Genomic DNA, 17,633 nt, shown 5'->3' with positions numbered 1-17,633 from the left:
GATTTTAACAGTCCCCCTCTCTCCTGGCAGATAAAAAATGGGAGAGGCATTGCTGTAGCAGCATGCCCTTCTGACTAACCAAGGTTAATCTACATGACATGTTGTGGAATGGAGAAAGTATCTCATGGAAGAGATACTTGGAGAGCCAAAGAAATTTTGGAAGTGAAAGAAAACCTACCCGCTTCTGGTGGGATGGGCGAAAAGGGTTTATATGCTGGCTTGGTAATAATTTGCAAATAATCTCAATGCCAGGAGCCAGGTGTTCTGAAGATCTTAGAGGAGAGGGTTGAGGTGCGTTCTGAAAAGCAGGAGTGATGCCACCTCCACCCTGCTGACAGTGCTTCCTTGCCTGAAGGGGAAGTTTAGCTCCTCTTAGATCCAAGTCACAGATGAGAAGATACAGGAGCTGACACACGAACTGAGATGAGCAGTTCTCAGCCTGCAGGATCAGTCTGCCTAGTGTAAAACATGGGTTAATCCCACCTGCCTTCTATAACAAATGGGGTGTGTGCTCATTCTTAATTGACAAGAGGGCTGTCACGAGTGTCTAAGTGTTCCATCCTAAGTATGCTTACCAGAGAGTAAGTCCCATTAAACTAGGACTGCACGGTAAGGCAGATGAGCACAGACATACCCAAGCAGTGTCTTCTAGATGGAGCGTTTCAGCCACGAAGCACAAGGAGAGTCTTGTGCTGGGGCGAACAGCCCTTGTAAGGCATATCTGGAGTCACTTTCTCTAACAGATGGGCTGCTGCCACACACCTTCACTTCCATACGAACAAAACGATGCAGACTCATGAAAAAGCAGCCAATCTTCAGCTGTGTTGTGTATTGTTAGTGTATTCTTGCTGCCAGGGGTGAGAGGTGTTTGTGGCATTTTCTGCAGTTCAGGCACTAAAAGAACTTGGCTCAACTTAAACACGCTCTTCTTGGGTGGTGGTGGGACGGGGCGGGGGGGCAGGGGGAGAATGAGACTCTTGTTTCCTGTTTGGCTTCCAACAGTAAAATTTCTTTAGATGAGCCTGAAAGTCTCTCAGAAGCTTCGAGGGGGAAAAAAGGGGATGGGGTCATGCAGATACAATCATACCCATTTTATTGGTGACAGAATAAATCTGGTATACCTGCTGCCAACAGCCAGTCTCATACATCCATGCCCTGTGCCACACACAGTTCTAGTTACGCGAGAGCATGTGATTGCTCAACACACAGTGCAATTACATGTTGCTCTGCAAGTCTCTCCTGGCACTCAAATGTGCTGGGGGAGGACACCGTGCAAGGGCCTGTACCTGCCCTCCATTCATATTGCAGATGCTTCTGTAATAATCTGGCCCTATTTTAGAAAAAGAAGTCTAGCTCTTCTGTGGATGGAGATACAAGGTAAAGTGAGTAGCCAACCTTCTGCTATGCCCCTGCCCCGTGGATTTTTGACTAGGTGGAACAGTGAACAAATGTACATATCATGGGCAATCATCTTTCTTTCATGGCTCATTTGGCTTTCTCAAGAAGTATTTGCAGCCTTAATCTGCTCCACCATCCTGGTCGCTTTCCCCCACACCCCTGCCTATCCTTCTCTAGGGCTTCTTGTGCCTTAAAACTGGGCTAGCCCTTTCTGCCACCTATGCTGATACCAAGGTTAAAGGGGTGCTTGTGGACTCCAGCATTAAAAGGGGGGGGCATGTTGACAGTGTGGGAGCTAAGAGTCCAGCAGGAACAGAGAATTACACGGTGTCCATTGTATCTGCTCCCACCAGCACCTTGGTCCATTCCAGAAAAGTTGTTGCTCCTGTATGCCACCTGTAGGTGTCGCTGCTGAGTATATTACAAGAAATTAAAATGGCCCAAGTCCATGGGACTTAGGGTAGTCCTGGGGAACATGCCAGGCAGCATGGTCCATGTTAACAGTGCATCCAGCGCTCAGCTGTATTCAATGGGTACCCTCTCTCTACTCGTAGTTGGTCATTGAGCCTCCAGTAGTTCTTTCCCTTGAAAAGGTAGACCCTGCCATTTTCCCAGGTGAATGCCGCATCCAGGTGTGATGGAGCTCCTGTGAAAAGGGTGGAGATCTTCCTAGGCAGGGTGGAGAAATAGCTTCCCAGTTCATCCCATTGCCAGAAGCCGGTGCCCTAAGAAAAGAGATGATGGAGGAATTAATACAGCCCAGCTGTTGCCCCATGCTCCATTTCATCTTGTGTTTCTTCACAGGTGAAAGATAGGAAGAAATAGATTCCCTGCACATTCACTATTAAAGCATTGGCTATGAAGGTGTAGATAAATAGGAAACTACTCAGTGTTTATGTTAAAGCTTTTTTCTGTTTTTAAAAAATTGTCCAAAAGGGAAACAAGAAAACTGGGCAGTTTTAAAGTAACCCATGGGCAGCTGTCAACTGTCCATAAAGCGGCAATATCCTGTCTCCTGCCACAACTAGACCCAGTGAGATTCTTTTCAGCAAGGAGCCCTCCCTCCCTGCAGTATTCAGTCCAGTTTCCCATTTGTTTCCTGCATCTCTCATCACCTCAAAGCTTTCACCAATCTGTCAGTTCCCATATTAAGAAAACATCTGCTGTATCCATTATATCCTTTCCAAAATTCCCCGTGGTGCTCTGTGCTTATAGAACTCCTTCCTTCCTCCAACATCCCAGAAAATCAGAATACAGAAGCTGTATGGATTAGCACCAAAACATAATGCTTAAGCAGTGCAGAGCAAACACGGTTGTGATAAAAAGACACACTGCAGTTCATGAAAAATTCCGTCTCTGTTATCTACATTGCTCATGCGCTCTCCTTTTAGCATATACCTCTCACTCCTGCCTCAACAATACCCCATCTTCGTTAGCCACTGAGGTTATACCTTAAAGATGAAGATCTTCTTGTTCTTTGGCCAATAGAGGGCAGCATCTATCTTGGCTGGGATACGGGTGAGGGGTTTAGGGTAACCAGGATCCAGTTTAAAACCCCGATAACGCCACAGTTTAGTACCTGGAGCGTGAGCAAAATACAGACTCAAAGTGAAGGAATGCAAGGCAAAATTCCAGCCCACTAACAGCTATCTGCACAAACACAATCTCTGTCAGAGCTAAAGTCACTTACCATGTGCCCCTAAGTTGGCTTTTTGGCCCCCAGTGGAGCAAAATGGGCAATAAGCAACCAAGAAAGGCAGAGGGGGTAAGAGGAATAAGCCTTTGAAGGGGTCCATGGACTGCAGCCAAAAAATACTCCCCTACTCCTCCCAAAGAAACAGATTTAGGCTGCAGTGTATAGTATAATTCCATATTATTACATTGCATTTATCGCCTGTCTTTTTCTTCATAGGGGAACCTGTGTACATGTGGACAAAAAAAAGTTGTACAGCTTCCAGCATTCCCCATCCTTCTTTTGTTTTCTGTCTCAACACACTTAGGACTGCACTCTTGGATAATCTGGGGAAGGGGTCTTATTTTGCAGCTCTTGAACTCGCTGACCTTTGAAGAAGTACGTGCGCCCAGTACGGGGAGAATACACAGCCGCATCTAGCCACCCTGGCAGGCCCTTCCACAGCGCGGAGACCTTCAGCGGTGGGTTAGGGCCAAAGTCTGTTATCGTCCACACGTAATCACCACGGAAAGCGTAGGTCTTGTCATACGGCCCTGGAAGAAGAGGTAGGAGAGAGGGCTGAAGGCGAAGCAGTGGGAATACAGTCACTCCACCCTGCCCCCTGTGATTTGAGAGAAGACTGGAAGGAAGATCTGGGTTCAAATTCTACCTCAGCCTCATGGACTCACTAGAAGACTGGGCTGAGCAATTCACTGGCTCTCACACGCCATGTATGTAAATAAGAATATTAAAAATCTGCTTTACTGTGTAAATGAGGAAAAATACTGTAAGGTACTCCAGATACTATAGGAATGATAGTGCTGGACTTCATTTCCCATAATTCCCAGCCATCCTACTTCCCCATCAGGTCAGCGAAGGCTGTTCTAACAGCACATAAAGCCTCACTCGTCTCATCCTGTCTCACTCGGCACCATCTCCACCACCCTCTGGCACCTGGGCAGAGCAACTCCAGCCTCTCCTGAGCTCAGTCACATCTACCTGTCCTGGCTTGCTTCTGCTCACAGCTGCCTCTGGCTCTCTCATCCGTCCTACCTCCCACATAATTCTGTTTCAGAAGATAAAAATGGCATACAGTGACTAGAGAGGGCCACAGGTGACAACAGCCAACAGAGCTTTGACCGCTGAGCAATATAGAAAATAAATAAATAAATCTGCCTGTGAAAACCTGGGGCAGAGAAAACATGTGCTGGCACCCTTTTCTGCCCGTTCTGGTTTGGATCCAGAAGCGGGGCTGCCAGAGCGGCCTTACCCAACATGATGGCATCCAGTCCATCTTTGCATGGGTTTGGAACTTTACTAGGCTTCAGCGAGAGAACAGGGGTGGTGGTGCGGGCAGGGGAGGTCACCGTTGCCGTTGTGGAGGGAGTCTTCTTGCCTGCAAGGAAGAACAAAGACTCTAGTGATGCACACAGCCCGATGGAAAAGGGGCAGGGGAAATAATTGGGATGGGAAAGAGGGAGAAAGACTTGGCTGGCATGGTTGGCCAACTGCAAATCCTCTGGCACCGTATTGATGTGTTGGCACTCTGCCTCCTAACCCAACCGGAAGTTCATCCAGAAAGAAGCCCTGGCCGCACCTAGCAACACTTTATGTCCCCGCTGTCCAAGGAAGCTGCAGCCCAGACCATGAGTTGAAAACCACCAGCCCAGTGCTCTCTCGTGCTCCTCCTAATGGGAAACAGACGCCCCTGCTGCCAGGGCATTTTCAAGCCAGAGGAGAACATGAAGGCACATAAGCAAAGGAAAAGGAATACCAAGAAAGTGACCAACTGAGCACTGGAAAAAGGGAACATGGCAGGGAAAGATCAAGGATACTCTTTGGGAAAGTTTAGAATTAGCACTTAGATTTATGGGTCCTAAATATTTCCTGTATGTCCATTACACTGTTCATGTGTGTGAAAGACTAACTTGCATTCACTGAGAGTAGAAGAACAAAGTCTGTGCCTTGGTTTGCGCATTCACTGTGGGTTAAACACCACGCAAACAGGGTGGCATTGATTGTTGGGGGGGGGGATTACTCTCAGTTAACCCAGCAACAGCCCATGAGTTATGGACAGGTTGTTTCATCCCTGAATAGGCCATTCTGTCTGGATTCAGATGATACAACAAGCCACCACCAAGTGGGTGATTATGGAAAGGATGCCTGGCACATGCCACACCTTAAACAGTGATCATGTGCACTGCATCTACATTTCCTATCCTTTCTGGCTTCATTTAAGCATTTATTTTGAATATATAAAGTTCCATCCTGTTGTTCATAACATACTCACAGTTTTTTCATCTTAATTTAACAATAAGACAAGACAATGCAATGCAAAATTGTAAAACTCCAAGAATAAAAACCACCATGTTCATATCTTTGTCTTAGTTAGGCTTGGAAAGACTTTTTTATCAGGACTCTGGGAGGGTCACCGTGACTCCGGCTAGTGACAGGCAACCAGGAAATCCATCTGCCACCAGCACGGTCCGTAATTCCCAGGACCCCTTTCTTTTTGATGCATCTCAGTGGCACCAAGCAAGCCAAGACACAGAGCAGGGAGAGTGGGGAGGGAGCCTGAGGGCTCAACTAGCCGTGTCTGCTCCTACCCTGTGCGTTTTTTGAAGGAGCAAAGGGAGCATGGGGTTGGCAGAGCCATACCATACAGGGCCTGGATGCCTTCGATGTCGTCATGGTGCAACTGGAAGCGCGGCCGATAGCCGCCGTAGGAGGGAGCCATCAGCGCTGTCGGGTGCCGAGAGTGACCCAGTCCCAGCGCGTGGCCAATCTCGTGGGCAGCAATGATGCGCAGGTTGACGCCGCGTGAGGTCCCCTCGGTCCAGTGCTCATCCGCATCGAAGTGGACGGTGCCTAATTCGGGGATGTCAGCATGCGCCAGCACATGCCCTGCGGGAGGGAAAGCAGTGGGTTAGATCTCCACGAGGGAGCCTGGCCACTGAGGCCCCCCGTCCTGAACAGAGGGCAGGCTCTGGGCAGCACAGCAGAGGGGCCAAAGGTTTGCTCTCCGGGTGCTTTGGACTCCGGCTCTTGGAAGTCTCTGCCAGCATGGCCCATGGTCAGGCATGCTGGGAGTTGAAGGCCAAAACATCTGGAGGCCTGCTTTCAGCCTGCCCGTGCAGTACGGCTTCCCACTGAATCCTTTGCATGGCAAGGAGCCCTTTTCTACGCTGCCCCTCTCTTGCAGTAGGTCGCTTGCTTAACATCTGCTTCTCAAGGCCCCTCCTGATTGCACTCCTGCTTCAAGCAACACAGGACGCAGTGCTGGGAGGAAGCCTATTTGCCATCTAACCATCTGTCTGAATGTCTACAGTCAATTAAACTGGCTTAATTTAAACCTGGTATTAATGGGTCCCATATGCGTTAAATTTAAAGCAAAAATGAATGCATCCTCATTGTTTAAAACCTTTGTATGCTGAAGCCATGTGCTTAACCTATGAAGCTGACTGGTAGGAGGTTCAGCACAGATAAAAGGGAGTCCTTCACCCAGCACATATTTCACTGCAGAATTCACTGCCACAGGAATTGGATGGCTTTAAAAGGGATTGAACTAATCCACGGCAGAGAACACTATCAATGGCCACTCGCCTTTTTGACTATGTGCTGTTTCTGTTATCGGAAGCAGTATGCCTTGCATACACCAGTTGTTAAGTGGAGGTCTGGCACCCCTCCTGCTCAAGGGATCCTGTGGGCAGCTGGCTTGCCATCGCGTGAAGAGTGCCGGACTGGATGAACCTTTGGTCTGATCTAGCATGGCTTTTCTTGTGTGCTTATCCCATTGCTCATGATAGGAGATTGATTTGTATACATCAAACAAGGGAAAACACTTGACCTTTCTATGCAAATATGCCCCAGTATGTTAAGGAGCTGGGTATACCAGAGAGATGGGCAGACTTATTGTGGGCAGTCTATGGTAGGTTCTGCACACAAAGGCCCTTCTCCCACAGCTTCTTCCTTCTTTGTTGTCTCAAATGGTCCTGCTATACAAATGTACAACTGCATCCTCCTCCTTCCTGTGCAGTTCAGTTCCCATCAGCCCCAGCCAGCACAGCCAATGGACGCGAACACTGGGGGTTGCTGTGGAAAACAACTGGAAGGCATCTGTCTGGAAAAGGCTGCACTCTAGTCCTCAAGAGGTCTCCTGTGGTGCAGTATTTAGAGCATCTGGTGAGGCCTTGCATCCCTGCTCAGCCGTGACTTTGGGCAGGTCACCAAGTCCATCTGTCCAGGACAAGGCCTGGCACCAAGTGTCCTTTCTGCCCCTCACCACAGAGCCCTTCCTGGTTAGACTTCCAGGTCTGTCCCAAGGCATTTTGCAAAAGCCATGGGGGTGACCGCCTCCCATCTGCATACAAAGGCTGATGAGAATGCAGTGGAATCTCACTTCAACATTCAGAAGCATCTCCATCTCCGGCCACAATCCAGGCTCAGGGCAGGCCATTCAGCATGGGGAGGTCTACCTTTCAAGAGCTTCCCTCAGAGCCCTGCCCCCTCAGCACCTGCTGCCTGGGGCAGCTGCTTCACTCACCCTATCGTGAAGGCTGACCATGCAGCATATCCCACCTCCTTGCAGCACAAGATCCTCATGCCCCCCCCATTTCCCCCACCAGCCCCATCCAAGCCCCGACCCCAGCCACGCGTGGCTCCGTACCAGGCCCATCGAAGGGCCGTGAGCAGCCCCAAGGAGAGGAACCATGGAAGGAGAGGCGGATGTCAGCACGGCCAGTCCGCACCTCCTGGAAGGTGAGCCGTGTCACGTCACTCCAGTACTTGAAAGCTCTCTGGATGGCAGTCCGTGTGGCCACAACCCCCAAATCCTCATCGTGGTTGTAGATCTGGTAAGTCAGGTGCCTTTTGCGCCAGCGACCTGCAGGGGGAGACACAGAGCCAGAGGGGTTCAGATACAGGGGAGGTTATACCATGCAGGAGCAGTGCAGGAGCTGGATGGCCAACCCCAGCTCAGTCTGTCTTGCAGAAAAAGGGTGAAATATGCTATAGACTAACATCAAAAGCAATCCTCCCAAGTGTGATCACTTACTAGATTGCCAAACATCCATGCATGGGGCAGGAAGCACCAGCAGATTCAAGGCAACCTAAACATTTGCAGCCAGATAATCTGACAATCTTTCTGAGGAGGACTCCAACCTTTTGGGAAAAGAATGCCCAAAATAGCTCAAATAGCTAAGGAAGCAGAGGAAATTGAATGGAGTTTTCAGAAAAAGGACAGGGCTGGCTAGAAATCCTGAAAAGAAACACTCCACACTGCAAGATCCTATTACAGGTCCCCCTGCTGCAGACCATTCTATGACTAAAGGTGCAATGCCATCTAAAAAAAATACTTGGAATAAATCTTAGGGAAAGAAATAAATCTGACATACCCTTGAGTCAGCATGGGTAAATCTAGGCTGCGTGTCTTACCCAAGCCATGGCAATGATGGCCATTGCCTCCTGACCCTAAATCCTGGCTCAGAACTGGTTCAGAAGCCCACTCTACTCACAGTGGTGCCCCATTTATTTAAAGCCCTGCTGCCTGTGGAAACTTCATCCCCCACTTCAGTGGATTCCAAAATTACTTCCCAGGGAAGGTAATGAAGCATATCAGGAACAAGGTCCATCCTGGTGGACTGGTTGCTCACCACTAACCATCATCCCTTGCTGTGTGCATCTGCAGGAACCCAGAGGGTTGGTATGTTCTAATCTGCACTCTCAGTTCATACGGAGGCAACAGAAGGTCCTGCCTAAGCTCCCACATAATCTAATAGTGCCCCAAAGCAAGCAGCTGGGTTTTTTAGCAGACAAGCTGAGGAGAAAGAAGGCCACGCTGGTAGAAAAGTCTGAAAACCACCTCAGTGTTTCTCCTGGGCTGCCTCTGCATGGCCCCCTGACAATGCATGGCAACACAGATGGAGCAGCAGCGCAGAACACCAAAAATATGCCCAGTAGGTGGGGTGGATGAGTTAAACAATCCTCTTACCACAAACCACAGAATCCCTCTTCAAGTGGTGGCAAGGATGTTCAAAGCCTGACCAACAACACACTTTGATTTCGACACTATGATACCATTCAGCACTGGCACTATGACAAGGCAGGCATATAACTCAAGCAGACCTCAATTTGACTATCAAGAAATCCCAGTTTGGGCCAACAGTTCAGTCTAACAGAAGTGAGTTTTAATTCTTGTGTAGCCATAAGCACTTTGGGCAAATCAATAATATAGCATCATTCCACCATCTGTAAAAAGGAAATAATTTGCTTTATTAAAAGAAAATAAGCACCCTTTCTTCCTAAAACCAATTCAACATCAGAAGAGCATCTTGCAAATGCAAAATATAATTATGCAAAAAAGTGGGTGATTAAAAAGAAATAGAAAACTTAGGGACCCAAACTAATTAAAACCCTTAAACAAATACAAAAGCATTCTCCTCCTGCCAAGAAGGTATATTCCAAGCAATGGTGCTATCACAAAAATGGCCTTACTCCAGATATCTTACAAATCTGTTCACTAGTTCACCAGGAGCTTAGGATGCCTGAATAACTTAAAAAGGCATCCCAAACCTATACTGCTTCTTTGTTTCTCTCCAAATCACCATACAAATGGAGAATCATCAGAGCCCTCTGGCAAGAGCAAAGGTACCCTAGAGCAGAGTCAGGCTCTTATCTCAAGTCTGGATAAGAAGCAATATGTCCCAAACCCCACCCTTGTCTCTGAGGCTGCCAGAGGCCTTGGGGAGGGGAGGAGGCTGGTGGCAAGCACAGTGGAAACTGGCTAGTGAGCTATCAGGCACAATCCAGTACATACCTATTCAGAAGGAAGGCCCATTGATTTAAATCAGGCTTACTCCCAGGTAATGGGTACTGGACTACATCTATAAGCTCCAGCTTGGTTTTGCATAGCTGACCAAACAAAGCTTAAAAGTGTTCCTGCAGCCTATAGTGGGCCTGGTGATAAGCAGGGGCAGTCCTGGTTGAAATCTGGGTGGATGACTTAAGTGTTGTGACCTTTCCTTATGGGTGGTATAGACATGTAATAATAGCAATAACAGACCCACTTCACAGCATTGTTGTGAGGATGAGCAGGATCACTGTAAAGCATGTCCATAAAAAATGACTAAAAGTATGAAAGACAACCCCCACCCCACCCCAGCAACACAATCCTGGCAGTTCCCTTCCTCTTCCATTTGTCTGTTTTCCCTAATAGTAGGGCAGCATGCGGAGGAGAATGCCTCTGAGAATTTTCTCTAAATATTTGTTCTCCATTTATAAACTTGGCTCCCCCGCCCCGCCGTGTTGCTGATGCAAGTCTTTCGTGCAAGATTGGTTGCATGTTGGCTGCATACGGAGCAGCACAAGGCAAACCACTATTCACTATTAGGATACATTATAAGAGCAACAATTCTCGGATCTAACACATTTTCTCACATTCCAAGCTGCAAAATTCCCAGCTATGATCAGCACAGCTAGAGTCAAGTTCTGTGCATGTTTAGCCTGGAAAAAGTCCTACAATTCCAAGCACACTGAGAGCCGCAGGATTATTTTTGGTCAATACATGCATTTCTCAGTCTAAGTGTACACCCTTGCTTCATTTTTTTCACAGCCCCGGGGAAATAAATACATCTGAGGCCAATCTCACCCACCACAGGCATGGCCACATATGCCAAGAGGTCTTTCGACCCACCCCTTGTGTGCCTCAGCTCCACCCTGTGACAATCGCTCACCCAAAAGGAGGTATTTCAGGGTCCTCTCATTGAAGGGGTCTTCAACACCACAGCGGGGCTGCCGCATCTGGGAGAGGGTTGCTTTGTCCATCTGTCCAGTGGTAGGCAGCCCTGACGCCAACTGGAAGGATCTAGAGGGGTGGAAGTGGGGTGGGGAAAAGGTCAGTGCTCCACTCTGCCGTCAGGCCCACCCTGTGGAGATGATCCCCTCTCTGAGGTACACCTCAGATCTGGTATATTTTAGGCATTTCTTAAAAACTTGCCTATTTGGCCCTTCCCCCGATATGGGCCATCTTTGAACCAACTTCCAAGAGAACACCACCATTGTACGTTTGGCATTCTCTTTATAAACCACTTCGGGGGGGGGGGGGCTCAAATGAGAAGCGGTACATTAAGAACCATGTTCGTCATGATAATAATGGTGATGACGACAGTGCAATCTGTTCTGTGGTGACACGAAATTTGAGAGCACTGATGGAGCCAACTGGCATCCATGTGAGAGGCTTTGGACCTGGATGGTGTGTTTCTTGTTCAGTTTACCTCAGCGCATCTGCAATCTCCTCCTTTGAGAAGTCATCCGAGAGCTGTTCCAGTGGCTTCTGTAAGTATCCAAACTGAAGCAGAAACTCCTGAAATGGTGAGATATATTGAGAGTGCAATCCTCTTATGTTTAGATGGGACAAAGGCTCACAACTTCCAGCATGTCCCAGACAGCACAGGGCTTGCCAGGAGCTGTAGGCCTTTTTTCTGTATAAACATGCATAGAATTGTGCCTTATGTCAGCCTCCCTGGAAATACAATTCATTGGCGCTCACTCCTAAAAAACGAGGCAGTAGACACTGATGGACATTCTTGTGCAGGTCTGCCTCAGTGGCAGGCCTCAGTTTGACCAAACTTTTTGTGTAAGGCTTTCTCCCCCTTGAAATGTTTGTTACTGGTCTGGACACAAGCAGGAAACATTATCTCTTCCCCTCTTAATACTGAAATACGGAAACGAAGACTCTCCCCTGCTATCTGATTCTCAAGGTTACTTTTCTCTCCTATTAGTCCTCGAATGACTGTTCCAGTCAAATGACTGTGCACAGAAGCCAACAGTTCTTGACTCCAAGGGATTTCTCTTTTCCAGTAAAAGTTGGGCAATTCCCACCAACATCCTGTCTACTCAGCAAAAAGGAAGAGATTTGCCACAGTTCTTCTGCCCACAATAGACAGGACCATCAAATGCTTCCCACTAGAACTTACATTCTGGATGGGTTCTTAAGTAGATCTGATGGCCGGCTGGCAGGAGCACCAGCCCGACAAACAGATTTTCTTAAATAGGTCCAGAAGAATAAGCACCTGAGAAACAGGGGGTGCCACAGCCTAGAACCATGGTACAGAAATCCCCTGAAAGTTATTTGAGCTCAATCCAGACTCCTAATTTCCATCCTAATGAAGGAACCAGTTGCTACTTTTAGGGTTACAACTCTCACTCTGCAACAGGATATCTTATTTCAGCCTATCCCAAACTAGTGCCCTCCAGATTAGATGTGCTGGCTAGAGATGCTGGGAATTGAAGTCCAACACATCTGGATGGCATCAGGTTGAGGACGGTAGTCTTCCTCTTTCACCAGGCTTCAGAGACATTCAGATACTTTGAACTTTCCCAACGTTTCCAAAGTCCACATAATTAAGAAAAAATACTTTCTTCCAAAATGTTTTTATTCAATACCAATATAATATAATACCAATAAATATAAACAATATTGTTTATATTTCTTAACCAATAAGGTTAAGAAATATAAACAATTTCATTCCTATGCATGCTGAATTGTAGCACTATGTGTTCTTTCTCTGGGAGTGGGGAGATGATTTAAGCCAGAGAACTGAGCAACAGTTAACTCCCCTAACTTCAGTCCTGATCCTAAGAAGCGTAGGGGAAGAGCAGTTCCTTTCTGAAGAAAATTACACTGCAAATTTGAAGCATGGAACCTTAATGTAGTTTGCAGCTTGGCCTCAAGTACTGGGAATATGTTCCTCATCACATACAAAGAGCCCCAAAATATAACTACATATTCTGCTTTGCACAGAACATTCACTGATCTTTTTTGGAATCCACACCGTGAGTTAATGTACCCCTCATTTCAACAGAGGTGTCCCATTTTAACATCCAGGGGTTCAGAGCTGAGAGCCTAACTAACTGGCTGCAGGGGTTGATTTATTTCTGCCCATATTTGTCTGGTCCTGCCTGATTGCTACTATTGTTGGACTTGTTTGCTATAAGCCAAAATTATATAGCCTTGCATGCAGCTAAAAATCTTCTCAGTGGGATGGAAAGTTGCACATCCTGCTCATGGCAAATCAGCCAGACAACTGATTTGCCATAAGGATGGAATCACCAAGGGTAGGAGAAGAAAAAGGACTCCATGAGCAAAGAAGTGTCATGCGCTGACCCACTGGCCACAGAGAAATTGTAAGGTCTCCTTTCTCATCTAGTACTTAAGCTTGCTTTGGTTGGGAGCGACCTCCCTATAGCCCAAAGCAGGGGACAAGCCTAGCAAAGGAAAGGCTGGTTTCAGCAGTCAGGAGATAGGCCCAGAATTCCAGCGTAAGAAAACTTGTCATAGATCCAAATGGAGGTGAAAGAAGGGTAGAAAGCAGTGAGCCCAAAGCTGTGATTACGGTGGAGAATGCAGGTTGAGCTGAAAAGAGGAACTGTGGGAGGGAGGGGGGAAGAGAATTCAGCACCAGGACATCTGAGGGAACTCTTCCCCCAACTCCTTACACACACAGCAAAAAAATCCACAATTTTTGGCCAACCTCACACTGCCAGATTATCTACTTTCCATCTCTTCTTGGATCACTGCCCACCCCGTGCACATTCGGCATGGTTTCTTCCTGGAGCTATGGGCAGGCCCAGAAAACTGGAGTTTCTCTTGGCTGGGGGGATCTTCCACCAGATTTCCTGTCCCCGCTGGGGATAGGGAAAGTTCTAGGTGAGTTTTCCCTTCATCAGAGTTTAGCAAATCCTGCCAGGACTTTGATTAAGAAAAGACTCTGGCGTAAGCATCTGGATTTCAGGGATGGCTGAATTGCCAAGAAGGGAAAGTCAGGAACAAAGTCAAGAAAGGCTGGGGTTGAGGTTGAAGTCACAGGCCACTGAAGGTCAACCTATCCACACTTTTGTGTAAGATCCCTGAAAATGCTCCAACTCCAATGTCTCAGCCACAGCAATGGAAGGAAGAAGGGGCACCTGGGCCCAACCTACCAGGGCTTCTTTCTCGTCCACTCGGTTGACAGCAGCACCTCTGGCCAAGAGGGCAACAGCGCAAACCTGAAACAGCAATGCTAGCCAAGGCATCCTTGTGCCCAGTTTCTCTGCAGTCCTCAACCGCAAAAGAGTAGCAAAAGCCTCTCCTGGGAAACCGTGGAAAATCCACTGAGCGCTTCAGAAACTGCTTTTCTGGAATTCAAGTAAAGCAACTCTGGATCTCTTTCTCCTTCCTCCACCTCCTTTCTCTGCGGTTCAAGCTTTGCTCTGTCCTTAATGTTCCCTCAATCCATCGGTGCCTTCCCTCCCCCTTTTCCAAGTTTATAACTCTCCCAACAGCAGGAGTGAGTCATTTCCAACTCAAACATGTTGCAACCACAAGGCCTGGAGCCCCCTGAGAATATTAACTCTTTACAGAATAGACATTTTCTTAAAGTGAAGATCCCATTGCTTTTCTGAATAGAATTTGCCTGAAGGCTGTTAAAAGAATTGGCTGTATCATGCTGTTAAAGGCCCTGGAGCAGGATCAGTTAAGATGGTGACAGCTGTAAACATGCTAGGTGGTTAAAGAGAGAAGCCCTTCAGTGTATACTTGAAACAAACTTGGCATCATTTTCTGCTTGATCACAGGTATCCAAGGTTCTCAAGCCCCCTTCTTTTGCACCCATCCTTGAGTTACAATTTGAACTGATTGCAAGTAATCTTTGAGTAGGGCTGACCAGGTCTGAGCCCTATTCTGATCTGGGAAAGTGAAGCGAATAGTTGAGACAAATGGTAGAGCATGTGTAGAGTGCATTTACCTATTATGCCTTTCAAGCAAAATCACAGACCTGGGAGAGACCTAAGCAACATGTACCCTGTTGTACAGAAGTGACATTTGTTACTAGCAGTCTTTCCTTAACCAACCAGCCAAATCTGTGCAGTGACAAAGAAGAACTTGTGGTCCGTAAGACGAGATCTGGTGCATGCAGATGTGACCTGCAAGGCAAATAAATAAATAAATAAATGGCTGGAGGTGAGGCATCGAGGAGAGCCACGGACAGACAGCAAACTGCCTAGAGAAGCACTGACCCCTCTGGCCAAGGGCCAGGGAAGAATTCTAGGTCAAAGGACAGCATTGTCAAACGATCCCCAGCCATGGCCACACTCTGAAGCTCTTTTTAGAGAGGAGCTGCTGCTTGAGTCAGCTGTGTGCTTATCTAACCACAAGGAACTCCAAATGCATGTGCCGCTGGTGGGGGTGACTTATAGCCAGGCATTTGGGAACAGTGGGAGGGCTGAGATACCCTGAATTACTGAAGGGATTGATGAATGTGGACCAGCAAAGATCGAAACAGAAGTAGGCCAATGTCTTCAAATCAAATGGGTTTCATTTATTAAACTGGTTAAAACAACAATGGGCATTAATAAAATGCCCATTGCTGCCAGTGAGCCACATTAGCTAGGACAGTCTTGTGTAACCAGGCACCCACCTGGATTTTATTTTATTTTATTTTATTTTTATTTAAAACATTTCTATGCGCCCCCATCGCAACAAAGTCTCAGGGCAGCTCACAACATAATTAAAACATATAAATAACAAATTAATACAATTAAAAATTTAAAAACCCGGTAACATCTCGGCTTTGGGACTGTAAATTCTGTCATTCTTGATCATTGGCTATGCTGACTGGGCTGATGGGAGTTGTAGTCCACCTGGAGGATGCCAGATTGGACATGGCTGAGCTAGATGATTCCAAAAGCATAAACTGAGGAGCTGGACTATTGCCCAGAATCCATCTGCGCGAACCATGAGCCTTCCTACCAGCCATTCACCGCCATAGCCCAGTGCTCCATTTCCAAGCCGAATGCCCAGCCAGCCTGTTCCCCAGGAGGGCATGTGTGTGTGTCAATCTCATAGCAAGAGTTAAGCAAGCTGGCAGTCCTTCCCGACTCTGATTCTCCTCCACCCCTCCAAGACTTGCATGAAGGAGAACAGCACCAGCACGTTTTAGCTGCAGCAGCTCTCCTCCCAGCCCTTCCTGCCAAGTATCTGCTTAAAGACTTTTAGCCTTATCTTGACCATGTTTTTGCTTTGGCCTTGTGATAACAGTTTCTCAAACATACACAAACTTCAGGCCTGTGAATCAACTCCTGAGGGGATGATCTAGGGATGCAAGCCAGCACCAAGGGTACACACAGCTCATTGCCCAGTCAGATGCTGTGACTTACCCAGAGTGCTATGGTGCCTTGAGACGTCACGAGTTTTTACTTGCATGGTAAAAGTTGCTAGGGGTCACAGGAGCATGAAAATGTTTCTTTTCAGGGAAAACTGCTATCCACTCTTTGGTATACTCTCCTTTTTTGGCACTTGGTTGGAGTCCCTTTGTGCAGGAGCCGGCTGAGCTGGGGCTTAACAGGATGATGTTCTCACCACAGCAAACGCAGGAGGCTAGCGTAGGGTCACCAGAACAGGCTGTGTGGCACATGCAGATCTGGAACAGAATGGAGGAGGAGTCAAGTTGGAAGTCAGTTCCATCAAGTCCAAACCCCTGCTCCACTTCCACGCATGGTCACCCATCCAGCTGCAGACCTGCACCTTTCCAGCTTAGCAAAGGTGACTCAACTTGCTAGCTCGATACATAGCTAGGCAGGCGGAGAGGCAAGGGACGTGTCAGAAGTGGGATGGGAGTGGCTGGGGGCCTCAAGTGGAACAGCCAGAGAGCAGCTGCTGCCACCACCATTCCAGAGTATGGGTCAGTATTTTCCATGTCTGTCATTCTAACCTCAGTGCTTACGAGTCCTCCACATCCTGTCCACCACTGGAAGCAAAAATGACAAGATGGGGGGTGTTGTACTTCGGGCACATCATGAGCAGGCAAGGCTCACCAGAGAAGACAGTCATGCTAAGGAAAGTCGAAGGCCAGAGAAGATGAGGGAAACCAATAATGATTTGGATGGATGGCACAGCCTGAGTTTACAGCAGCTGAGCTGCGCTGTCAAGGGCAGGATGCTCCAGAGGGCATTCACTCCTAGGGTGGCCATCAGCTGGAGACAAGGGCATGTAACCACCACCACTCACCATCACCTTCTGTAATATATATCATCACATATTTCTTAAACTAGTTCAAGGCCATGACTAAAGGAATGTTGACTCAGGAAATCCAAATCACTGGAAACAGAGAGATGTGGTACAACGCAGACCCCAGGCCCCAGGCTTCTCCAGCTTACTAACATAATTTGCCCAACTTTTGTTTGCTGTCAGTGCGCACAGTAGAACTATGGAGCAGGGGTCCCCAATGTGGCACCCCCAGGACCTCCAACAGCACCCATGAAGCTCTGTGTTCCCTGTCTCATCAACACTGCATTGGTCATTAAAAACTTGAAAAAACTTAAGGTTGCCCCATTCTCCTTTCTGTTTCTGTTCCTGTACCTGCTGCTGATCTCTTCCTCAGTGGACAGGAAGAGCAGAAAAGAGTTCCTGCCTGGCCTTGCCCAGTCTTCTACCACTGACACAGACCTTTCTCTTTGCTTGCTCTCTCCCCGTTGCAAACCTTGCTGTTTCTCTCCTTTTAACCTCTTTCTTCGGTATTTCTCTCCCTTC

General features: G+C 47.6%; 1 protein-coding gene across 1 annotated transcript; it reads right to left on the bottom strand.

Moving 5' to 3' along the window:
- Nucleotides 1-1,076: 1,076 nt before the first annotated feature.
- MMP19 (matrix metallopeptidase 19) lies at nucleotides 1,077-14,795 on the bottom strand. Its single transcript, XM_044449566.1, has 9 exons — nucleotides 14,048-14,795; nucleotides 11,341-11,429; nucleotides 10,801-10,931; nucleotides 7,737-7,952; nucleotides 5,729-5,974; nucleotides 4,341-4,466; nucleotides 3,460-3,624; nucleotides 2,850-2,977; nucleotides 1,077-2,123 (listed from the first exon to the last, which is right to left on the bottom strand). Exons 1-9 carry the CDS (start codon nucleotides 14,138-14,140, stop codon nucleotides 1,896-1,898), a joined length of 1,422 nt encoding a protein of 473 aa, XP_044305501.1. The 5' UTR covers nucleotides 14,141-14,795; the 3' UTR covers nucleotides 1,077-1,895.
- Nucleotides 14,796-17,633: the final 2,838 nt, after the last annotated feature.

Source organism: Varanus komodoensis, unplaced genomic scaffold (assembly GCF_004798865.1).
Source record: "Varanus komodoensis strain SLA01 unplaced genomic scaffold, ASM479886v1 scaffold59_1, whole genome shotgun sequence".
NCBI classification, from domain to species: Eukaryota; Metazoa; Chordata; class Lepidosauria; order Squamata; family Varanidae; genus Varanus; species Varanus komodoensis.
Note: the sequence above shows the minus strand (reverse complement) of the source record. Positions and strands in the feature narration are given on the sequence as shown.

Excerpts from the sequence above, each read along its gene's own strand:
- MMP19 (XM_044449566.1), bottom strand. The coding sequence starts at position 14,140 with ATGCCTTGGCTAGCATTGCTGTTTCAGGTTTGCGCTGTTGCCCTCTTG. Across the intron at positions 5,975-7,736 it reads ACGGCCCTTCGATGGGCCTG|GGCATGTGCTGGCGCATGCT; the intron begins GTACGGAGCCAC and ends TCCCTCCCGCAG. Across the intron at positions 4,467-5,728 it reads AGGCATCCAGGCCCTGTATG|GCAAGAAGACTCCCTCCACA; the intron begins GTATGGCTCTGC and ends TCTTCCTTGCAG.